The 26,817-nt window shown below is 42.6% G+C and overlaps 1 protein-coding gene across 1 annotated transcript in view; it reads right to left on the bottom strand.

The window, feature by feature from the left end:
* LOC139461855 (microfibril-associated glycoprotein 4-like) overlaps nt 1–26,522 on the bottom strand; it is a 33,901-nt gene extending 7,379 nt beyond the window's left edge. The window contains exon 1 of the mRNA XM_071243336.1: nt 25,736–26,522. Coding sequence (XP_071099437.1) covers nt 25,736–26,270 — 535 coding nt within the window. The 5' untranslated portion in view covers nt 26,271–26,522. The remainder of the gene's footprint in view (nt 1–25,735) is intronic.
* Nucleotides 26,523–26,817: the final 295 nt, after the last annotated feature.

The raw sequence follows: 26,817 nt of genomic DNA, 5'->3' as shown, positions 1-26,817 counted from the left end.
ACTAACCCCACTTCTATTCGGATAGGTGTTTTTTTGTCATAACTTGAAATTCGGAGAAAACAATTAATCCTACCAAATGTCCACCTCTCTCGAACTAATGGACTATAGTTCGTGCCTATATTATGCAGACGATTACCAAAATTTCGTCCCTCTATGAAAAGGAAACTTGTAGACAGTGACCATGAACCTCGAACGAATAATGAATTCTACATTCTGTGATATACCTTATCAATTCGTGCCTTCAGGAGTGCGGGACAGAATAAGTCCCGGTCGCAATGCTTGTCATAAGAATGTCATGAGCAAGTCATGAGCTAACACGAGCATCACCAGGATTTTATTTGTGACAGTTGAAACTGGCAGCGTCATCCTGCGCTGACGTGGTGGTCGGTTCTCGCGCTAGTTTTGCCTCCGGGTTTTTCACAGTTTGCGGTGTAAACATCATTCAGTATTGGCCATTCAACTTCCCCATCGAGATTAAAAACACAATGGCAGCCTCACTTCCTTTATTTCCTTTTTGTGAAATTTAAAATAAATGGTGTGACTAAGGTGAAACAACAATATTTTCAAAGATAACTACACGAATTGTCTGCGTGCATTTCAAGTACCGCACTTCGACTGCATGTTGAAACAAAACTAACCATGTAACCGAAATGTAAGACGAACGAATTGTCAGGACCCTACATGTGTCGGCAACTCTATTTCCTGGTAATATACACAAGAAGTTATTTCTTTGGAATTGCTTGTTTTGAAGAGAAATAAGCATACATAATCAATCTTTAAAACTGGAATCCATCAGTAATTATTTTCCGAAGGTTATTAGTCTATGTTGGAGTGGACGCGGCTTTTGTTGCCGCCTGCAGCAGGCAGATGGTGGTGGAATGCCTGTCGAGCGTGAGCAATACATCTGGTCTGGTTATCTAGGGTTACCGAGTTGCGCGGGAAACTGTCGGGTCGGGGATTTCAGGGAATAAAACTGACTGCAGAGATTTACTTCGAGAATTCAGAACATGCACAAGGTTCCATGAACCTATTACGTACCTAACGAGGGGTAATGTACAGAGATGTTTGGATGGTTTAACATTGTGGGTAACTTGGAACGAGGAATAACCTGGACATGTTATTATGTGTGATTAATAACCATATTTGGTGATGTGAATTAGTGACTGTTACTTTAAGCCGCATACACCAACTCACAGCTTTGTCAAAGATCCTGGTAGATGATAGGGCCTAGTTAGAGTGAGTGAGTGAGTGAATAAGTTGGGTTTAACAGTATACCAGTTATATGACGGTGTGGTAGAAAGACCAGTAATGGTATCGAATGACAATGACCAAGGGGACTTATTCGCGTCCTGAATCCCCCCTCACGCCCCCCCCCCACCCCCACCCCCACCCCAACCCCACCTCCTCCCCTTCCGCCATAACAAAAAACTTGGAGACCATTTGGGTTGCGTAATGGATCAAAAGCTAGTCACAAAGAAACGCACAGATGTAAAACATTCAAATGTCATCCCGATATGCCGTTATTGTTGATATAGTGTGCTTAGGCCTCTTAAATAGAATGGAGTCGTGTTTGAAGTTTTAATTAAACGATTTCTCGTTAAGATGTACTAACTCAATGTGCCGCTGAACAGCTGTCGACGACATAATTCCTGTAGCATGAAAACAAGGACCGTACGTCGTATCTACGTGATGTGTTGAATTACAGCATGGTATCATAGGGTAGAAATAAAGTGAGTATTTATGCACCTGCTTAGGGCTGAACTATTAAACTCAATTTCATAGATAATTTACTGTTACAACCTAGTTTTTGATCACTGACAACATTACAGTGTGGATCAAGGCTATCAACATTCGTGACTACTCGTGTCATTACGGGACAAGCCGAAAGGCGTATATTCGTCTCCACTCGCATCTTTCCGTAACAAACAAGAATATTCTCTCATTCGTGACCAACATCCGGGACAAGCTGAATGTAGGTTTCGGAAAGATCCGAGTGTTGAGAAATTGACCTTACCTTTGTTGCGCAAGGACACGAGTTTTCACGAATACAAAGGTTACGGAAAGGGGCGAGTGGTGCGATTTGGTCACAAATTGCTCACGTGATGGTCTCGTTCACGTGGAAAATAAAACGCACTAGATTACAGCCGGCCAGCATTCCCAAAACAATAATCATTCCAGTCTGTTTGTTAGTGCGGGACTTTGTTATTAGGTAACGCCATTTGTTCCACACACAACACCAAGCTATGCTCGCGAGACATTTTCAGACACGAGTTATTATCTGATTGGTTCCCGAGTTATGTTGGAGCCGGGAGTAGTTCAGTGCACTCAATACGTCCTCCATAATTGTACTCATTTTCAGGGCACTTTGTCACGCGCAGATTCCGTTGCTGAGTACCACAGTTCCCTGAAATTGTCGTGGGAAATCGGGTCAAGGAATCCCTTGGTTCATTGTGTGTCATCGTACTCAATCGACGTCAGTTGGTGCTCAGAATATGAACCAATGGTCTGTCTGGTCCAGACTTGATTATTTACATGACGCCATGATATACCTTGTCTATGAAACAGTTGGTTGGTTGGTTGTTTAAGGCCGCACTGAGAAATATTCCAGCTGTATGACGGTGGTCTGTAAATAATCGAGTCTGGACAAGACAATCCAGTGATTAATATCATGAGCATCGATCCACGCAATTGGGATCGATGGCATTCTTCAACCAAGTCAGCGAGCCACCCGATCCCGTTAATCGCCTCTCACGGCAAACATATTCGCCCATGAAACAGAGTATAGAAGGAAGCCGAACTTAGCATTTCATTCAGCGCCATGGTTTCAGAATACTATTTTAGCGCTACGGTAAGTCTATTTAAAGGTTTGGAAGTTGCGATAGTCGTGCGGGTCCCAACAGCTCATTTAGCTTTCTAAATTTCTCCTCCTTTAGTGAGTGAGTGATCTGGGTTTAACGCCGGTTTTAACAATATTTCAGTTCTATCGCAACGTATCAAGAAATCCATGACATTTACCAGAAGCCGGGGTATGTTGCGAGCAAACCAAAAATCATAATCAGGGCGAATCTGGAATCGAACCACTATCATATAATTCTGGCACGCCAAAGGGACACAACTCTTCACAACGAACTGTGGAATCTGAGACGATTGGGCCGTTCATGCCCCAAGCTCTTTACAGCGATGATCCTTTCGGGGCTCTCTACACAATCGCTGCCACCCGTCACAGCTCCCTACTGCGCTTTACAACTATGCCGGGAGTTGAACTCACGACCGACTAACCATTATGTTTAACAAAGTGGTGATGTCGTGTCGCAGAATAATTCCACTCGCGCTAAATTGTTTATATTTTTTGTCAATTTGACATATTCATTTCAACTATAATCAATTTTAATTAGTGTAGTAAAAATGTAGGAGTAAGTTGGGTTTTGGGTTTGGGGAATTGTCTTCAAGATTTTTGTAATGGCCGAGTCGACACTGGTCATGCCGGGAAAGTAACAATGGAGTCAGGCACTGGGGTAAGCTTGCCCTTGTCTGTTTCCAAGATCCTAGAGAATAGATTAAAATTAAGTCCAGAATGATTTGGCAAGTCTTAATTGCCTCAGCTCCAGGAATTAAGCATTTTATGGGCTTTTGGATTTTAATTTAAATGTTGCAGGTACATGAATATGTTTTTTATTTCTGCGACTATATGTTATTGTAGGCGTGTCCATTTAACCCCGTAGCTTACAGACACGCAATGGTTGCCATCCGACTTCTGTATCAGGAATTACTTTATGGGTTTCGTGAAGTTGCTGATAACGGAATTCAAATATAAATTCCGGATTGCCTGGGTGTATGTGCAGCCCGCATATTCCGCCTGATCACACTGTCCGACAAAGCTGCTGATGAGGGGCAAGTAGTCCATCACTGTGATGCTTGACATATTCCTCCGCGGTCATCCCCCAGGCTGTGGCGCAGCAATGCTGTGAATTCCCAGTGATAATGTCAGCGTCATGGCCACTCCATCAACGGACAATCTTCACGCTGAGCTGTCTGATGTCCAAATACTTCATCTACCATTAAACAAACTTGGCCGTGCGGTATGTGCACTGGGGTGGTTGTACAACTGTTCAGACTTCAGAATTCAAGTTGTATACCCCCCAGGGAGTTGAGAATGATAACTGGAATGGAAACGGATCCACTGGTTGGGGATAAAATAAAAAGGCAAATTTGAGCAGATACTAGTACCCGGATACCTGCGGTATATAAATGTATAGTTTAAGTTTAAGTTTATCATAAATAAATACTATTCATTGAGTGAGTCTGTTCAAAGCCACAATAACATTCAAGCTAAATCACGGCGGTCTGTACATAATCGTCTCTGGACCAGACAAACCCGTGACTAAAAGCATGCCCAACGACCCACGCCATCCGTCACGATTGCACGCATCAGTCAAGCCACCTAGCTTGACGGCCCGATCGTCTTTACTTTGTTTGTTTGTTGTTTAACGCCACACACAGCAATATTCCAGCTATATGACGGCGGTCTGTAAACAATTGAGTCTTGACCAGACAATCTATGGGATACGATGACATGCATCAACCATGCCAGCGAGCCTAACCACCCGAATCCGTTAATCGCCTCTTACAGTAAGCATAGTCGCCTGTTATGGCCAGCTTGGGTTGTGAAGACCTATTCTACCCCGATGTTCACAGGTCGATCGTCTTTAGTCGGTTCTTGGACACACATGACGTACTGCGATCATATTTTCCCTGGATCAACACAGGAATAGCGCTCATGGAAGAAGTACGTCGGTTACATATACTGATAGATTAGAAAGATGGCCTATAAACCAATTCATCGGGATACTTGTCAGAACAGATCTCTATTCCACTCATGACAACGTTCTACTCATAATCCTTATCTATTTGTTTGAGACATTTCTTCAGACAGCGCTTCAAGACAAAGACGGAACATGTTGTATTCAAATACATATTTACTGAGAATAACTTACGTAAGGTGTTAAGGACAGCGCATTTTACCTTCCTAGAACTTGTATTGATCATGTCCACGTTGTGTGAACATGATACCGTTAAATAAATGATGATTGTATACCCTGTCACACGAACCTGCTACATCTTGCGGTAATGCTTTGACATCGATATAACAGAGTTCCCAAAGAGTTTGAGGCAAAGCTACAAAGTCAGGAAGCGCCTCTTTAAGTGTTCAGGAAGCCAAACCCTTCCATTACGAAGGGGGGACTGTTTTGTTTGGCGAGAAAACATAGCCTTTACCATTGTTTTACAGCTCTTTGATACCCCCACACAACCGACTGCTACAGGTTGGTGTTTAGGAAGAAAACAACAGCGTGGGATCCTGTGTGTGTTTGGGCTTTGTGACGTGGCTGCTGACAGAAATAGTGGGGTGAGGACAGAGCGTGGAGGGATTTACACGGACACCCGGGCGATCCAGGTGGCAGGTTGAATGACTTTCCAATTGTCTACGTCATAGCGTGTTTAATATTCACGTGGAGTGACACGTCGACGTGGCTTGCCGTCCTTAGGCATTAGATGTATTTGAACATCTGTACATGGCGTAACGTCATTAGGTATTGGATGTATTTGGACATCTCCACGTGGCGTGACGTCATTAGGTATTGGATGTATTTGGACATCTCCACGTGGCTTGACGTCATTAGGTATTGGATGCATTTGGACATATCTACGTGACTTGACGTCATTAGGTATTGGATGTATTTGGACATATCTACGTGACTTGACGTCATTAGGTATTGGATGTATTTGGACATATCTACGTGGCTTGACGTCATTAGGTATTGGATGCATTTGGACATATCTAGGTGGCGTGACGTCATTAGGTATTGGATGCATTTGGACATATCTACGTGGCGTGACGACATTAGGTATTGGATGCATTTGGACACAACCACGTGTCGTGACGTCATAAGGTATTGGAGGCATTTGGACACAACCACGTGGCGTGACGTCATTAGGTATTGGAGGCATTTGGACATCTCCGCGTGGCGTGACGCCATTAGATGTTGGATTATTTGGACATATCTACCTGGCGTGATGTCATTAGGTATTGGAGGCATTTTGACAACCCTATATGAGGCCGTATTCCGTCACTAACAGCCATCTTGGATTTTCCAAAACCCACCTCACATAGTTCACATGAAAAGAAATTCGTTATTCCACATTATTTTGTTTTTTGATATCATTAATTGAGACGTGCAAGGACAACAGTTTTTAAAGAAATTACGTTCGTGACTTTATAAATAACACTTATATAGTAGCCGTCAAAAGAGGGCTGTTGAACAGACAGAGTTCATCTGCAAAATAACATTACTGCTATTATAGCTAAAATGCATATTGTTTGTACCTAATCCCCCGAAGATCAAAACAACTAACAGCAGCAAACGTTTAGTAGCTGTATTAAAACCTCAAAACGGAGGTATTTGATTTACCAAATTTTAAATTAATGTAAGATAGCTACACGATCGCAAAGAACAACGAAAGACGAAGCGTGGTCTTTTCGCGATAAAACAATTTTCTATCATGACGTCGTAAATTGCACCACATTATTTTTGAGAGGAATTGCTCCCCCTAGATGTAGCTATGGACGATAAACGCAATGGACGAAGAGAGATATTGATAATCCATATTGGGAGAATAGGTGCAGATACTCGACGTGAAAATTGTGAGAATATACGGGAAATACCAAACTTAAGCCCCTGTTCATAGAATGGACTTGTCCGACATTGCCGAGGTCAGATTGTATTCATTTCTTAAAATTATCACCCAATCATAAGGCTACTCCCCGCTATAAAGCTGGACGGTGGCGTAGCCTAGTGGTCAAAACGCGACACGCCGAAAACCCGAGTTGGATTCCCCACATGGATACAATGTGTGAAGTCCATTTCTGGTGTCCCCCGCCGTGATATTGCTGGAATATTGCTAAAAGCGGGGCAAAACCATGCTCACTCACTAATTCCCCTGCAATAAAGCCTTAGTTTAGTCGAGGCCTAATCGGGGGCACGGGTGGCCCAGTCGTCTAAGGCGCCGTGATTCGTGCAGAGTTGCGTCCCTTGGGTACGCCAGAAACCTATGATTGTGGGTTCGAATCCCGGTTCACCCCGATCATGTTTCTAGGTTTGTCAGCACCATACCCCTGCTCGTGGGTTTCACCGAAGTGGTAAACGTGTGTGACCTGCATCACTTCGGGCTTTCCTCCCACATTAAGCTGACACGCCGTGATAATACTGGAATACTGTTAAAAGCGGCGTTAAACCCAACTCACTCACCCACTCACTCACTTGAGGCCTAATCCATTGTCGGTAGTTCATAGTCTCATCCCATGCATGTCATATTCTGTGAATCATATTCATCACTGAGTCTGTCGGGACTCTGACTTGCTGTAGATTTTCACCTCTACAACCCAGTATTATACCCTGATGTTTTATCTTCAGGCTGTGACGCTGGTGTACTTCGTGTTTCTTCTTCGACACAAGGCCACCCATTTTCTCTGAAACCCAATACCCGTTAAATTTGTTTACTTTGCCAGACAGCATTTTGTGAGGTTATCTCCCCTCCATCGGCCTGAACCAATAACTTAGATGAAACTGAGGCTGATGTCTCAGTGTTCCTCTGATGCTCATCTTCACGCACACTTCAACACAGCGGTTGGCGGACAGACTCGCCGTACATAAATTCTCCCCATTATCAGGAATAGGCCACAAAAAACACATCTAGTGGGATGTAGAAGTAGGACCTGAAGCATTCCACGAGACCTTCTACAGACTATGAGTGAAATCATGACATAATTTAGGGGGTTTCAAATAGCATTCTTAAAAAATAATTCCCAGAGACAATCTCAAGTTCCTTCTTAACTGGTTCACTGTCTACAATGCGCACAGCGTTGCGCAGGGGACGAGATAACTATCTCTCAAAAACCCATTTCACGCCTGATTTAACACAGATTTCAAACTTGCAAACTTCACACACGCATTGCCCTGCAGACAGCCTATTTAGCCTGGTTCATCGTAACGTATATTATTTTTCTCTTTAGAAAGAAAATAGACGGGGCAAGTAGTGTTATTTTCACCAGCTGAATTGAAGACATCCTTGTTATGAGACCCGTGAAGATTAGGGTTAGAATAGGTCTTCAGCAATCCAAGAGATAAGAGTCGTAAGAGGCGACTTTGCTTGTCGTAAGAGGCGACTAACGGGATCGGGTGGTCAGGCACGCTGACTTGGTTGATGAATGTCAACGTATCCCAATTGCTTGGATCTATGCTCATGATGTCAATTACTGGATTGTCTGGTCCAGAATCGATTATTTCCAGACCGCCGTCTTATAGCTGAAATATTGCTGAGTGCGGCCTTAAACAACAAACAAACAAACTGTTATGGAAGGCTGATTAACAACAGTTACGTCGTCTTGTTCCCGCAGGAGTTGGGATCAGGGGCTCTTCAAATCATATCAAGCTAAATTTGATGCACAACTGGATGGACCTTATTGTAACCATGGACATGGGTTATATACTGAACAAATGTCAGTGATCATTTATATATTAGGGGATATGTTTATGAAATTGTGTGCACAGTCTTCCTTACCAAAAATCCTCAAAAATATGATCCCTTACTTTTTGTGTTCAGTATATACTTACAGTAACGATCAGAGAACAAGGCAGCGCCTTGTGCTAAATAAAGACCTCCTGTCTTACGGGTCGACTATTTGATATTCTTTGGTGGGTCTCGGATACATTTTGAAAAAATACATTGCTTTAGAAAACAACCCCAAAAACTGGAAGTTATTTGGCTTCAGGTTTAGCAAAATAAACAATTGAACGATGAACATGAAGGATGTTAAAACAATATATTGCTAAATAAATATAATTATTCGGCTCCTCGTTTCACTGAAAAAACATTGTGTGTCTTAAATCAGACAAACAATATTCTGTTGAACTAAAGTCCCAGGCCCCGCGAATATTACACCGACGATCTGTGTTCTCCAACCTAGAATGATGTACAGGAAGCGGAGAAGCCAAAAGGTAAAGGCGCACGCCTGTAACGCCGTGAAATAGGGTTGGATGTGAACCCCCGTGATGAGGCAGGGATATTGCTAAAAGCGCGCATATCCTTACTCATCCACCTACCCTAAGCGGGCCAGGCCATGCCCCAATAACAGTGTTTTTGTTATAAAAAGTCGTGTAGCACCATGCATAGACCAGAATTATTTGTCCTTCGCAGGATCACGATGTCCCAGGGGATTTAAAGGGATGATTGTAACCAGTATGTGGTTTTAACTTGATTCCTCCAAAGTAAGAAGAAATGTTGTGTTTGGTTTAACGTGGCACATCGCGGCCTGTCAGTCAAGTATGGTCGTGAAGATCGAAGTGATGTATGCCCTTGACGTGTACCCACTATCGCGGGTATGGTGTTGACAAACCAAGGATCGTATTCAGAGCGAATCTGGGATTCGAACCCACGATCATAGGTTTCCGTCGTGCTTGAGAGCCACTACTCAACATAACGATTCGCAGCTCCTAAGACGACTGGGCCACACATGGCTGATTGTCATACCTGTTCTATAACATTGGAAAATACCCCCCCCCCCCTCCCACACACACACACACACACACACTCCCCATACACAGACTCCTCCACAATTCTAGAGGAAGCACAATGCATTGATATGATCATTGTGTAATGGAGTGTGAAAGAAAATCGATTTTCACCTCCCCAAACTGAAGTAATGTGTGATATGTACATACCAGTTGTTTTTTGTGTGCCACTGCTTGTTCCTATCGTTCGCATGCACATGGGGTAACGTTCTGAATAAACAATATCTTTATTGCCGAAAATACAAGGAAAACGCTTTAAGATAATTCAAACTGAAATATTATATCCTCTCATCATTTCACCACCACAAGAGATCGTCTCGTCATCCCCATCATTGATTGCCTGGAACACCATTCTCGTAATGAACTCAGTCATTAAACTGGTTTCCATACTGAATTGCACATCCGTTAGAACACTTCTACAGATTTATATCAGCAGCCAGGAGCCTAGACTGTACATAACTGCATGACACCCGGCTTCCAGACACTGAACAGACCATGACTAAATGTCCAGAGCCGACTTCAAAACGCTATTAACATTTCTTGGAGTTCCGTCGGTACATAAGTTATGACGGTCGCCTAGACAGCGCTGCGCATCAGAGGCACGACTACGTGTACATGGTGTACGGGCTTCCGTGCAGCTGGCGAGGCCAGGTCTCTACTGGCGGTGCAAGGCTCCATGTCAAAGATAAAAGGAAGAAGGAATCAGGAGAGAGAATTGAGATAGATAACAACATAAAGCCTGTTTCTCTGGTGTGTCAGTGCCTCAGATAGCCCGAGCTTCAGGATGGACCCTAGCCTTGCTCCAAGGCTAACTGAGGAAAAGTCCATGGATGTGTACTAATTCTATCCCCCTAATAAAATAGGCAAGTCTAAGGACTCCAGTCTCTTAAAGGGAAAACTTGTTCTAATTATTTACACAATCTAGAACTTATGATTTAACTAATAATTATTGCCTTAGAGACTTGTGCAAGTCTAGATGGACCCCACCTGCACTAACATTTAGTCTCCGCCTTGCTTGGGAAGTTTTGGATATTTTTGTTTCATTCAGTATAAAAGACTTCATCGCAACAAATAATCCCACACCAAGACGAACGCTTAGTTTCTTAAAATGAATAATGTCGACAAATATAAATAACTCCATTTTAACTGATAGGAGCCCCGGTGAAGTGGGGGTGGAAAATCTAGACTGGCTTCATTTAGGGCAAATAGGGCTGGGCGGAAGGTAAACTGGAAGGTGAGATACACTATCCTGCACAGTTACTGTGGAATATATGGATTTATGGATTATATAGAAAACAAATGTTGTATTTGGGATGACATTTTCTTTGTAAAATACAGATTCTCGTCGGGGATTCGAACCCACACTGCCAGAGTGAGGCACCTAATCTTAATGGCATTGTGCGTGTTCATAGTTTTCGGCCATGGGAGCCGTGCCAATTTACACTTGTCAGAGGGGTACACAAAGTACGTGATCTAGACTACCAGTCTTTGAACTTTCAGTTTTGTGGAAGCCTCGGTGGCTGAGTTGTGATAAATAGCTAGCTGTTAACGTATTTAAAAAATTAATAAAATGGCACATTCAAAGAAAATAAAACGTTTTACAGTGATTCATCGTTAGCTTTGAACCCACGTCCGTAAACCACACCTTAGGACGATCTTGTTGGGGATGTTTCTTCTTCCAGAGGCAAGAGAGTTAACCGACTTTAAAAGTCCAGTTTCCACCCTTGCCGAACAAGGTTGGAATTCCTGGGCTCGATCGTAGCGCTACCAGTGGCTATTACGAGTTATGTCCTTTCTATGCCTCTCCTATTGACCAATCAGATTCAACCTCTCGATTAAACTTGCATTTGCTTCAAACAAAACGGTGGCGCCCAGTCAAGACGACCTGATCGATAATCAAGATCTATTTTGTGATAAAATGAGTCTTACAGCGCGAAGCGCATCAAATCACGTGAGCACCTTGATTAAAAACATGAAAAGATTTAGAAAATATCTGTTGACAACGAGTTAGCGGTGCACATGCTTTACAAATCCTGCAGTCGACCGAAATCTGCATGACACTTTACGAACCGGATTTCGATTTCGGTGCGCGATTTTGATTGGACTACGCATAGACTCGTTAGTCCAGCCAAAATGTAACTCCATAATACCAGCCTAGTTCGGCAAGGGTGGAAACTGGACTTTTATAGTCAGTTAACTCACTTGCCTCGAGAAGATGGGGATGTTTATAATTGCAGCAACATTAACGTCACACCACGTCCACAATTCGTTCATCCGGACGGGATAACGGTTACTGTCCGGATAAACAGGTTTACTGTACATAATGAACAGACCCGTGAAGATCCGGGGTAGAACAGGTCTTCCGAAACTCGTGCTTGCCGTAAAAGTCGACTCTGCTTGTCGTAAAAACTGCGACTGACGGGATCGGGTGGTTAGGCTCGCTGACTTGGGTGATGCTCATGATATTAATCACTGGATTGTCTGGTCCAGACTCGATTATTTACAGACAGCTGGTATATTGCCGAATGCGGCGTTAAACAACCAACCAACATAATGAACAGTTTGGTTTACGGCAGGATTTCATTTGCGAGAACATTATGTTCCTGGTTACATTAATCGAGAATTATCATTCCTACTCTAACATGTATATCAAGTAGATATGGTGAAGAATGGTAATTTCACGGTAGAAGGCATCTTCCAGACGAACTGTGCTTACGTCACAAAGGAGATTCAGAATTAGGCTGTGCATCAAACCATATGTTGATGCCCTGTTCAACATGCTACCTAATAACCAATTAAGCCATTCCATGCATTTTATTGAGACAATAATTACCAATTACACCTCATAACCAGAATGAAACACGTTTAGAATATTAACAGATCAGGTTAAGCAAGACTGTTATTAGGTACGATACATCGGCTTTATTGTATTAAGTATGTACATTAATTATGATAACCACTGGCTGGGAAGAGAACGAGGTTGATTACACGACTCGGTTCTTTCTTTTAAAAGCGTCTGCGTGTCAAAATACGTAAACCAGTAAAAAAGCATCCGTTTGAGAAAATGATGAAGTTGACAAGTAAACACCATTACTCGCAGTAAACACATCGAGTGTAATATCTCAGAGATACAAATGTTCTCCACATCGCGTGTAACACAGCATGTATTTTGTTTATGTAATCTTTGACACCGGCGATAGATAAGGCGTGCTCAACATGGCCTTCGCAATAAACTCTCGAGCTCCTAACAGGGATCGTGCTAAAAGTAGTACATCAATGTGGCATTGTGCTTACAGTGCCTGCGAGTTCAGAAACATTCGTCACCACTCGCCCCTTTCCGTAACCTGCACGAAGTCTCGTCTTCCTCTCGATGAATTTTATGTGCGAAAATACGACAAACCAATCAGAATGCGCGTATGATTTCAAGTTCTTTGTCAAAGAATCCCTCAGGAATAATTTTTGAATTCACATATGTCCTGCATCTAAAAATATACCAAAGACACAGTTAAATGTGTTCAATCATACTGTATGATTCCGCACGCCCCGATATGCTTTAAATTGCATCTGAAATATATATAATGTTTTATATGTTTTAGGTATGCCCGTTTGCGCTAAGACGGAACCCGTTCGTAAACATGGCCACGAGAGGGGCACGAGTCGCTATTCGGCTTGCCCCGGAATAACACGAGTTGGTCACGACTGGTCCAGAAAATGTTGGTAATGTTAGCAATTCATCACATGACTGTCCAAACTCATGCCCTGGTAAATCCGTCAACCCAACCTCCGACATATTACGAATCACGTGATTTCAGAAACAAAATATTCCTACGCGCGGATTTAATACGTCACACAAACGTTCTTTCATCTTTGCATATTAAACGGTTATTTTTCAATCCATTAGAAACTAAAATATCCTTTATTTTAAATCTAGAAATGACAGAGTGTGGGAGTAGTCGTTGCCGGAAAGGACTTTTGCACATCCGCGTCAGTTGTGTAGGATGTGCGTGCGGGGAGAACGCTTGATGGCGAGGATTACTTGCAGTATACATTGCCCTTTACTGACAGATCGCAGCTGACATTCCAATAATTAGTCTATCCAATGATATGGTAATTAAGCCCATCCTCAAGTAGTGTAGTCCTGCGCCATGACTGTGAGAACATAAATATATTGTACTAACCTTGGCAAGCCTCGACCAAACTAAATCAAGTCTTGTTTCCTTGATTTCCACACATGAACAGCAGAAGAGGAAATGTTCTTTTAAAACAAATACATGACAAATAATTTAAAGAAATGTTTACATAGATATTACAATCTTATATATATATTACAATTATTATAAGAAATGTTTTCATAGACTAAGTATCAGTCTACAAGTAGTCCAGCACCATGAAAAATGTGTGTATTTTATGAAAACAAAATCAATCTAGATTTAAACAAAAGCAAGTCTAGCCAGCTCTAGCAGGAAAATTAATTGTTTTGTTTCGAGAAATGTATTGTGTGATAAAATTCTTCATGTTAGTCTAGTCTACAAGTTGTAAAACGGTGTATTTTAAATACAGTTTTAGATATTGCACTCCTGTGTCTCAAGACTCGTTTTTGATGTTGAGCCTTCGTCTTGTGGTCGACATTACGATAATGACTTGAAGTATCGCTGAGTTTATCAGTTACAAAAATAAATAGTCTCGAGTAACTGGTTACGACAGTTGTGTTTGAAGGTACAGCAAAGCGGCGATAAAAGACCGCTAGCGATATTTCACTGCCACAATGCCGGAATTGTTCCGAGAATGAATCAGGCAAATATGTCGCCAACTTAACGATATCCTGCAGTAACTTTACCTCGTTAGATAAGATGCTTCTCCTTAAGACCTACTTAACAGTTTATATCGCGAAGTCAGCAGGGGACTGATTGGCTACTGGCTACCACGTGACCTTGTAGATTACATCAACACAACTGTTACACACCCTTTGTGTGCGTTGCGTGAACTATGAAGTGCGCACTATCTTAGAAAAAGTCGACATGTTTTCTTTAATTATCTAAAGGTCGTAAAGTCATGCTTTGATAGATGTTGTTTTCCAAACAACTTGAGATCTAAAAACAACCGCCAAAGAACATTCTCAGGGCGTCGTCTTGAGTTATAAGGCACGCGAGTACGGTTATTAAAATGCGACTTGACACTTTACTTCTGAACATGCGCAGTGCTGCACGACCAACGAACGGAAGTGACGTCACGCACCCGTCGGATAACATAACAAAGCTGGGTCCCCTTCACCCATCTGCCCGTGTTCAGGTGCATGCATAATGATGCATTAATTACAGATAATATGGAACTGATACACCCTGAGAATACATGACATCAAACCGTTTTTATGTTTCCCTTCTGGAACTACAATGTTGAAACTGGGGTTAATTAAGATGTTAAGTTGTTCAGCGGTAGAATTTGCCACTAGTCCTGTCATTCGTCACCACTCGCCCCTTTCCGTAACCGGCTTGTCCCGGAATAACACGAATTGGTCACGACTGTAGTCCTGTAGTACTTGCCAAACTGACCATTAGTTAAGGTTTTATAAGGACTAGTATAAATTTGCCATTTTAAGGATTTTGCTATATGTTATCATTATAATGACTAGTGGACTAACATCGTTAGTTTCTATCGCGGTGGTCTATTACCGTTTCAAATGGCGGTGAGGCAGAATTATAAAGTGGTAAAAAAGTTCTCAAATCACGTTGAACGACGAGAGCGATATGGCAGGAATGTATTGCAATGTGCTAAGCCTAAAAACCCTACTCATTCATATTTTCAAATTAATATCTTCATGCACATGTATTCTTCCCTTGAGTCTATTAGAGAGTCTCGAATTTACAGCTTTGGATATAATTTTTCGTAAGTAATTATGGACGTTTCCGTTATCGTTGGAAATTTGTATCCATGACAACAACAGCAATACCCCTTTCAACTGTATCAGTTTCAGTAATATGCTGCATCCGTCTCTCCCGACCCCCGGTAATTACTTGGATATTACAGTGTAGTGAGTGAGTGAGTTAGGTTTAACGCCGTTTTTAACAGTATTCCAGTTTTATCGCGGCGTGTCAGCTTAATGCGGGTGGAAAGCCCGAAGTGATGCGGGTCTCAGACGTTTACCACTTTGGTATGGTACTGACAAACCTAGAAACATAATCGGGGCTAACAATCATAAGTTTCTGGCGTGATATAACTGGAATATTGTTCAAAGCGGCGTTAAACCCAACTCACTCATTCGGCTTCCGGACAGGAAGCTCAATAACCTAGAATATCTTAGATGCAGGTCTCAGACGTTTTCCACTTTGGTGAAACCCACGAGCACGGGTATGGTGCTGACAAACCTAGAAAGATAATCGGGGCGAACCGGGATTCGAACCCACAAATATAGGTTCCTGGCGTGCCCAAGGGACGCAACTCTGCACAGCGAATCGCGGCGGCCTAGATCAGTGGGCCACCCGTGCCCCCGATATTACTTTGTAACTGCCAATGAATATATGAATGATGAGTCAGTAACATCTACATCGATATACGTCGTATCAATCGAAGGGAACATTGTCGAGTAGCTGTGATCGTCACCGCAATTCGCTGAGTTGCGTCTCATCGGTGTTCGAGGAACCTGTGATTGTGGGTTCGAATCCCAGATTCGACCTGATTGTGTTTTTACGTGTTTTAGCACCATGCCCTTGCTTTCTCGCCTTTTGAGGTCGCGTTATGTGTATTTTATGAAATGCCAATCAGCGACGAGTCTTCTTCATTTACGGACCGATTGAGCGAAACATTCAGACCAGCATATTTGATTTCTGTTCTCGAGGACGAATATAAACGGTGAGTTCTGAATGAAAAAACATAACGCAGGGCTGTCATATTGATGTGGATATTATATATGTATGCTGTTGAATGTAGCGCCATGCATCTACACCCGATTGGGTGTACTATTAAGTGTATATTTATGTTCTGTAACGGATTTCTTTCAATTAGATCGAAATTTCCGAATCGGGGGTAAGGCAATCAAGCCGAATCGTTTTAGAAAGCTCACATCTGATTGGCTCAAGAACACACGCATCATTTTTCAGAATGTCCGGCCAAAGTTCGCTCTCGATATTCATCTGACGGGACCTCACATCTTGATGTAGACTATTACAAGTCTCTAATGCAATGATTATTTGTTTAAATGAAAATTTCTAGATTATGTAAAAAATAAGAACAAGTTGTCCCTATGAGCGGACACCATATTATATGGTCTTTGCTATGAGACTGGTGTGTACTGTAAACATATCTAGACTTGCCTATAAGGAGGATAGAATTACTACACATCCACTGACTCATCTTTCAGTACAGCCTTGGAGCAAGGCTAACCTTGAGGCTGAGAGGCGTCGTATCAGAGTATAAGATTGAGGGTTGACACACTGTGATATAACTGAAATAGCGGCGTTAAGCCAAGAAGTCACTCAATGAGTACAAGGACTATGAACTTCATATGTTCGAGTCTTACAGCTAAAAGCGTCTTTGGTTGTACGGTGTCTGGCTGACACACAGAGTAACTAACGTCAGGGGTTCAAGACATTCCGACTGAATTAATTCAACTAACATCTTGCCGCCGCATGCTTTATGTAAAATACCATCTCGCAAATGCCAGCCCTCTACTTGAAACCAGGAAGGGAACATTAAAACGGACGCGGGGTATCAGCTGGACCGAAGTAGCCCCTGGTCAAAATATAACACGTGTAGGGTCAGCATGATACAAATGTGTTTTCAACATTTACTGGATTCATTAGTTTCACATCTGGCGGTCCTCGTCTGTGAATGTCACGTGAATGTCACGTGATTCTCAATGTGGTTGTTGACATTGAGAGGTGAGTGTTTGTTTATTTGTTGTTTAACGCCGCACTCAGCAATATCCCTGAAAAATGACGGTGAGTCTGGACTAGACAATCCCGTGATTGATATCATGAGCATCGATCCACGCAATTGGGATACGATGCCATGCATCAACCAAGTCAGCGTGCCTGACCACCCTATCCCGTTAGTCGCCACTTACAAGCATGGTTGCTGAAGATCTATTCTAGCCCGGATCTTTACGGGTCGAGTGGAGAGTGAGTGAATGTTGGTGACACAGGGCAGACCAGTGGCTGAGAGCATGAGCACCGATTTAGGCGCCTGTTACAACATTTATGGTAATAGAAATCCAGTCATCCTAATCTCCACGAGGATTGACTGGGTTGGGCTTAACGCCACTCCGAACAATATTTCAGTTTTATCACTGAGTGTCAGCTTAATGTTGGAGGAAAGCCTGAAGTTATGGAGGTCAGACGTTAACCACTTTGGTGTGGTATTGTGCTGACAAACCTGGAAATATAATCGGGGCGAACCAGGATTCGAATCCACAATCATAGGTTTCGGGAGTGATATAACTGGAATACTGTTCAACGCGGCGTTAAACCCAACTCACTCACTCACTCACTCACTCACTCGGATTCCGGGCAGGGAGCTCTGTAACCTCGAATGTACAATATACCTAAAGAAACCACATCAGCAGGAGGCGGTGTCTTGCTGTGTTGTTAATCTGACCTTAATCAGATCACTGAGCATGTTTATCAGCTGTCTGTGTGATGTTTCCCCGCATCTGAGATGTATTGAGGATGTACATGAGCACTGATTGCAGTTTGAATCACCTCCAGCTGACCAGCGAGCCATGCGGATACGTTCTAACGGCTCAGTGGAGTGCGTGTTGGTTGTCCAAACACCGTGCACGTGTTCTGTTTGTCCTTATCATGGCTGAATAAATCAGCGTATGTTGGCCATCTCACGTCTACACAGATAAGGTAGTCAATGGTACAGCGAAAAAGGTGCCCAAATTTGACAATTTGACAGCTGACCTGCCGACATGCACGTGGAAATTGATACGTGAATATCGACATGCACGTGTGCTACTTGAGGTACACGACGCAATAGTTTACGCTTGTTGATATGAGTGTGTGAGTATGATTTTACGCCGCTTTTATTCCCGCAATATCACAGCAGGGGACGCCAGAGAGGGGCTTCACACAATGTACCTATGTCGGGAATCGAACCCGGGTCTTCGGCGTGATAAGCGAACGCTTTAATCACTATGCTACCCGACCGCCCTTTATGATATGAATCAGTTCACTAATTTGATGCATTTTAACTTAGTTCTATCGCAAAGCGACTATTTCTCATTTTCTGTGGAAAACGCATTCATCACACACAAGTGGGATCGGAGATTGTTTAAGCTTCTGATATCTGGAGAAATATCCTCTACACACACGTGCCAACACGTCAGCTGACCGTGAAATCCCAAACCATTTCATGTTATTTCAGTGTAGGTAAAGTAATTCCATATCAGCAGTTTGTGACCTCCTGAAATTATCTTCGTGCACATAATTTTAATTTATTATGCCTTAATTATTTTGATTAATGGCAGATATTGATGTGAAGTAGTTAACTGCCGCCAAAGCCATGTGATGAAGAAGGAAATGGTTCTAGCCAGTGATGTACATGTGGTTTTCGTTTGGGAGCGATTTTTTCCAGTTATATCACGGCGCGATGTGTGAAAGCCCAAAGCGATGCTAGACTAGTTAGACGTTTACCACTTTGGTGAAACCTATGAGCACGGGTATAGTGCTGACAAACTTATAATCACAGCGACTCTGGGATTCGAACCCTTAGCCATATGTTTCTGAAGTAAGACGAGTTCTATGGATGAACAACTTCTTTATTACAATTAGTGCGACGTTTCGGTGTAGATCCTAACACCTTTATCAAGAAAGTGATGAACATGACTGACACCCGCAACGTCACCCACGCCTGCGGAAGCTCCAAATACTTCCGGGAGGTCACTCGAAAACATCGTCCCGACCGAGTATGGCAAAAACACGAAACACACCACAGATAAAGGTGTTAGGATCTACACCGAAACGTCGCACTAATTGTAATAAACAAGTTGTTCATCCATAGAACTCGTCTTACTTCATCACACCAACTTCTAAATGCCACTGAAAGAAGTCATATGTTTCTGGTAGGCAAAAAAACAACGCTAATTGCGGCGCCTTAGACGTTTGGGCCACCTGCGCTCCCGTTCTTTGTTTGGTATCGTCATACCCGTTCAATACCGTTGGACATTATACGGATTTAATAAATCTCCGCAGCAATTTGTTCTAAAATGATAACATAATTGTCAATTCAGTTCGCTGAAATAACAAAGAAAGGTGTGGGATTTCATGTTTATTTGTTTACTTGATAAATGTTTGTCAAGGGTATAGTTTCACGTAGTGTCCAGCAGAATAGGTCACAGTCCCACGCTACGTCCCATGCTGTGTCCAGCACATGTCCAGCACATGGTCACCACCCCATTGTCTTACCCCCGGCAAGTGTGTTTAGTAGAGTTTTACTGTCTCACAAAATTCCAGCTCGGCTGACCTCAATCTCATGGGCAAATCAGTAATTCCATAATGGAACTGAAGTCATTAGTTTCACTAGTCCACGTGTACAAAAACACGATCCGTCGTGATATATGAAAGTTCAAAATAGTTTCATTTGTATGACATTTGATCAATCTAAGGAAATGTTCTTAAATAATATCTGAACGAAATATATGCGGCGGGAACTTTACAATGAAATCATGCAACACACAGAAGAAGTTAAGATTGTTTATTTGTTGTTGCATCGGCCTGAAAATAATCGAGTCTGGACCAGGCAATCCAGTAACTGACATCACGTGGATCGAACTACGCAATTGATCTTCCCAAGTAGATACGAGTATAAGCTTAGCGGATTCGAGTGACAATAGATCCATAATACAATTGCGTTTGTTTGCTTGTTGTTTATTGTTCAAGGCCACACTCAGCAATATCCCAGCTGTATGACGGCGGTCTATAAATAATCGAGTCTGGACCAGACAATCTAGTGATTGACATTATCAGCATTGATCCACTTAATCTGGATATGACGACATGCTCAACCAAGTCGGCGAGCCTGACCACCTGATCCCGTTAGTTGTCTTCACGAGTTACAATTGTGATTAGCATTGTATTGCATAGCACAGAGTTGTTATACACAAGAAAACAATACAATAATATGTTCCGTTTTTCTTGTTTACTTTCAATTTCGCTCAGCTCTTTCCTCTCGCCATTATATGAAACGTAACAATGACATACGATGTATATTCTCAGGACAGCCTTTCATGTTAACAATGCCAGCCTAGATCGAGCCTGTTACACTGAGAAGACGCCTGGCCCCTTTCACAATGGTATCTTTGTACAAAGACGATCGTAATTTCCGTACTTTGGCACTGACGTACGGCCTTTGCTGAGCTAAAATCAAATATGATATGGTAGATATGGTGGAATGAATGAATGAGTATGGTTTTACGCCGCTTTTAGAAATATTCCCGCAATATCCAGGCGGGGGACACCAGAAATGGGTTTCACACATTGTACCCATGTCGGGAATCGAACCTGGTTCTTCGGCGTGACAAGCGAACGCTTTAACCACTAGGCTACCCGGCCGCGCCTGGATATGGTGGAAAAAACGGAAATGCACCAGTTTCTCATACTACCCCGAAATTAAAGAAATACAAGAAAATATCTACAATTCTTTTGCTAGTCCAGATTATTAATGAAAAGGGGATTGTTGGCTTCTTTCTATGTTATATTAAAAGTTTTATATCATAAGTCCAAATTCTTTTTAATATTATCATTTCAGAGATTTAATGTTAATTTACTATTAGCGAAATATATTCTCCAAACACCAGGTATCATAACGTTCACAACGGTGATTCATTTATGGCGTTTCAGACCGCCTCCGTGGTCTAGTGGTTGAGCATCCGCCCGAGGAGCGGATACCGAGTTCGATCCCCGGCCGCGTCATACCAAGAGACGTTGAAAGATGGTACTTGTAATTACATGCACCCTGTCTGGCGCTCGGTTTTAAGGGGATATTACAAGGACCGGTCGGCTCGGAGTCAGTATACTGGGTGTGAGTGGGGTATTCATGTTAAACTGTGGCATTGTATCTCGGTGGGCAATACTATAAAGTCGGCATTAGTCCGGTTTAACACACACACACACACACACACACACACACACACACACACACACACACGTTAACTGACTTGCCTACGAAATATAGCACGCCTAGATAAGGAGTACCCTTGTGGTTAAATGAGTGAGTATGGGTTTACGCCGCTTTTAGCAATATTCCAGGGATATCCAGGCGGGGGACACCAGAAATAGGCTCCACACATTGTACCCATGCGGGGAATCGAACCCGGGTCTTCGGCGTGACGAGCGAACGCTTTAACCACTAGGCTACCCGACCGCCCCACTTGTGGTTAAAGCGTTCGTTCGATTCCTCAAATGGGTACAATTCACAATTGACGAGCGAATGCTAGAACCACAAGGCTATCCTCACCAGGTGTGCTGCATGAAGTAGGCAAGTCACTTACTCACGAACTCCACCTAATCACCGGCATCCAGAACGTCTACGACAGAGAACCACGGGGAGAACGCAGCCCCCGACAGAGACGTTACTGCATTGAAACAGACGCATCCGGCATCTGGAAAATCCATCATCTAGCCCTCCTACCAGATTGGTATACCAATCTACCTTTACTACATAAACAATAACGAAAAACATCTTGGCAAGGATCGGATAATGAGGGCTTCTGCTTGGAGAGTGTGTCTTTTTCAGAGCCTGGGGATGAAGATAGCTAGTAAATAAAACACAAACACTGACTGAGGTTAAGCTATTGTTCCCTGCATCTGCTCATTTACAAAAATATGTGGAATGTTTGAGTTTCCGCTGCACATTCCGCTTGTAGAGGAAGGGTGAGTTGACTACAAAGCGGAAGTCAGAGGTCGGTATGTCAAACTTTATCAAGCATAAATTCCATCTAAAAGCAGGTAAATACCCTATCAGCTAGGCAGAAAGCGTGCAATTCGCTGTCGCAGGCTATTTCACAGACGGACTCCCCAACCCGCATATCTAGAGTTTAGTCTCCAGATGCACAGGCGAACAAGCTGAGGAAGTATATATCCCATAAGCCCACTCTTATTTCTTCCTTCTCAGCATTTGTACAATTAGCTTTGTTAACGAACAGATAATAACGTTGTTGAAATGCTGATACGTTGGATGTAGTTGTAGGTCTACCTTTGCTTCGAGGCTCACAATCCATGATGAAAGGTAATTCTACCCTTATACTAAGCAAGTCTAGATAAGCGGACAGTTCCAAGGACGCCAGTCTGTTATAAGGACAACTTGGTCTTATTATCTATATAATCTATTATAATATAATTTATGTAAAAATAAATATAGAAATTATTATTTAAAATAATTGTTTTGTCTTAGAGACTTGCGCAAGTCTGTTGTAGATCAAGCTTACCCTCTCACAGAAACTGTGTAATTGATATATATATATATTATTAAAAGCCTAGGTAAGTCTAGATTCCTTGATTCCACATATGAAAACAGCAGAAGAGGAAGAGCATCTTTCGATGACTATTATGTCATGTTTTCTTTGTGACCTGAGAAATATATTTGAAACCATGCAGCGAAAACTATCATTAAGGGGGAAAGGGAGGGAGTTAGCTTTACATTCCCTATCGATTGTAATTTAGTTATATCACAGCGTGTCAGCTTGATGTGGGGGAAAGCCGAAGTGATGAAGTTGTAGATCCTCAATTCGATGAAACCCACGAGTAAGGTTATGGTGCTGACAGACAAATAATCGTAATCCGAACCCACTACCAGCAGATCCTGGTGAAGATAAGAAACGCGACTCTGCACAGCAAAATGCGGTGTATTAAACCACTAGACCACCCATACCCCTAGGATGGATTCGTATAAGAATCAACGGTAACTCCGTCATATAATGATGGTGATGATGATGATGATGATAATAATAATAATAACAATAACAATAATAATAAAATATGTTTTTTAATAATACCTGTCCCGTTTTCCCCCAACTTGGTAGGATACATCGCAAGTTGTCGGACTCCTGAGGTAATTGCATCTGTAAACAGTGTCATTATCACCTAATCACTAATATCATCACCACCAGGACGAACTATGTAATCGGTTCTCGGATCTACAATGATGAATCGACTGGTGTTGTTCTAGGAATGTCAGACATGCACGTTGAAGCAGTGAAACAGAGTATGTGGTTTTATCAGCTGTATGCGGAGCTGCATGCATGTTGTGGCAGGTTGTCAGTCGGCGTGTTGGAGTCGAAGACGATGTGGATGCCACCGACAGCTAGGTTGTTGATAGCCTGTATATACTGTATGAGTGACGACAGCACGTTGTCATAAACAGCGCACGATATACGTACAGGAACATTGCCCCACCGGGCGGTTGGGTATAGCGATTAAAGCATTCACCGCCACGTCGTAAATCCATTTTCGAATCACCACGTGTGTATATTTTATGAAGACCATTGTTAGTTTTCCTCGACGTGATATTTCAGAAATGGTTAAAAGTATTCGGCGGAAAACCTCACTCGTTCAGACACATATGTACACATGGTATTTTGGATATTGTATTGTACAAGGATCTATACCGAAACATCGCTTTTTACAGTATTAAAGAAGTTCTTATCCATAAAATTGTGTCTACCTTGTCTTGGATATTGGTTTTTAGATAAAACGACATCTTGTAATGCGCTGAATTACGCTGAAACATTATGATCATGGTAACTATTTCAAGAAACTTGAAAACTCTGCACCATATATTATGGCTGGAATGTTAAATGCGGCGTATAACTACATTCGCTCATCACATCATGTATGAACACTAACCTGCCTTGCATCTTGCAATAGCGGTATGCTGATGACGTACATAATCCTCATCACAAACACTGACTGGCAAAAGGACCAAGAAAATGCCCCCAAACAAATATAATCAGTATTCTCTAGTCTCGCTTCGTGACGGAAACCTTTGTTTCTATTTTTAATGAATGCCATGTTAAGTCAAGACCAAGCTAAACCAAGTACAGTTTCGTTGATGCCACAACAGAGGAAGGTTCTTTAAAAAAACCAAAACAATTATTTTAAAGAAATGTTGTCATGGACTAAGAGTAGTCTATCTTCTCTCCTCTGAAACCCATTCCACCCAAACCATTCAATATCTAATTCAGAGAATCTTTCTGCCATCCACATGAAGGCCCGTTCAATCAGTTATATGTTGCTTAGGTTGGAACGAACTCATTCACCGGTGTATAGCGTTATGAAAGTTATTAAACAAATGTCCATACAACACAGGCCAACTTATCGTTATTTCATAATGGAATATATTAAATGCACGTACACAATACTAGAGGAATATGAGCGTGGAATATGAATGCCATTATTATAACAAACATTCTTATTATCAATGGATCATCATCATCATCATTATCATCGTCATCGTCATTCTTGATTAATTAATATTTTGAACCGTAAGGAGTCATGCTGTATTCGCTATCACTCCCATCGGAAGCTGCGCAACTGGCGGGAGTCGAAGACGAACAGCAACAACTGGTCTTATCTGACATGGTGCTTTGTTCTCTTAAGAAAAACCTTCTTATCTCTTGTAAGACTTCAGCAGTAACTGTCCTGTCGACCATGTAGGTCTGCTCGACGTCAGCGGTGACTGAACAAACATCCACATGAGAGAGAGAGAGAGAGAGAGAGAGAGAGAGAGAGAGAGAGAGAGAGAGAGAGAGAGAGAGAGAGAGAGAGAGAGAGATTAACGTTGCGTTCAAGGTTATTTCACTGTGGGCATGTCGTTGCTTGTGCTTGTCTGAACATATGTCAGTTTGTAGTGCAAGCTCATTACAGTGCCATACCGCAGTTTTAACATGGATTCTCTACGTATACCGACCGAACCATCAACCTACCGCTCTCCGGCAGACGCAGTATCCACTAAACCACGGAGTCGGTCCACACACACACACACACACACACACACACACACACACACACACACACACACACACACACACACACACACACACACACACACACACACACACACACACTCTTAATACGACACTAATGTCACATACTAACGATCGAAGCATCTTCACGTACCTGTTGGTATATGTCCACCATACAGTGCCAACAAGGGGTCCGGTGTTGGCGATGTTGGGACAGGTGTTGTTGTAGGCGTCGTCGTGGGCGTCGTCGTGGGCGTAGTCGTTGATGTCGTCTTAGGTGGAGGTTTCGTGTCCTTCTCTTCCTCAGCTATAACTATGGTATCCTGAGGCCAGGGATCAAGAATCGAAAGGTGCTCGTCGTTTTGGGTCTCGCACACACACGTCTGGTTCTCCGTCACCAACTTGTGCACCAACAATGTCACCGACTCCGACAACTGCAACAACAGGTGACGCTGCTCTGACGTCCTCTGACGCAGTTCGTCCACTTCTAACCTTAGCTGCCTGTTTTCGTGGTTCTGGCGTTTTAGTTCTATCAGTATAAAATCCAAGGCGTCCCTGAAATCGTCGTCCCTTGTCCGACTGCACGTCTCCGACCACTGGAACTCCTGAACCGTCGGCTGGCAGACGACAGCCGTGAAGCAGACGACACATACCGTGACCAGACGACACACCAATACGTCTGATGCCATGGTCGTGATTGCTGTTACACCCCTTCCTGCATAGCGTAGTTTAATCCGAACTAAATTAACTCTCGCGTCTCCATGTTAAACAGTCACATTTACATATCTTCAATATGTCCAGGTTGAATATTTCATTCCAAGTACAAAAACAATAAAAGTTCATAAACCAAGTGGTCAGTGATCGTGGAAAAATGAATGGAAATGAGCAGACGACACTTCCTTAAGATGTCGCCCCCTGCTCTCTTCCCCCGAGTCAGCCAGCAGACCACACTGCAAGCGGAGATTCGTTCCTTCCTCTACAACCCTACCACAGCACGAAGGCGGGGTTTCGTCCATACAGGCAGGCAGTACCGCATTAAAACTGTTGCCGAAGCGGCGAGCGAAACACAGGCCCATTTTCTTCATTTACAGAATTTCGTTGTATAATAAGTAGGAAGGTTTAAACATACAAAGTTACAAATACTATTTATTCTCGTTCTGCATTTTAATGTTTCTCGATTATAATTTTGTTCGTGTTCCGAAAAGGGGTTCTTTGTCATTATATTTTGGTTCTGTT

This window comes from Haliotis cracherodii, unplaced genomic scaffold (genome assembly GCF_022045235.1).
Source record: "Haliotis cracherodii isolate W230 unplaced genomic scaffold, xgHalCrac1.p SCAF_15, whole genome shotgun sequence".
Lineage (NCBI taxonomy): Eukaryota > Metazoa > Mollusca > Gastropoda > Lepetellida > Haliotidae > Haliotis > Haliotis cracherodii.
Note: the sequence above shows the minus strand (reverse complement) of the source record. Positions and strands in the feature narration are given on the sequence as shown.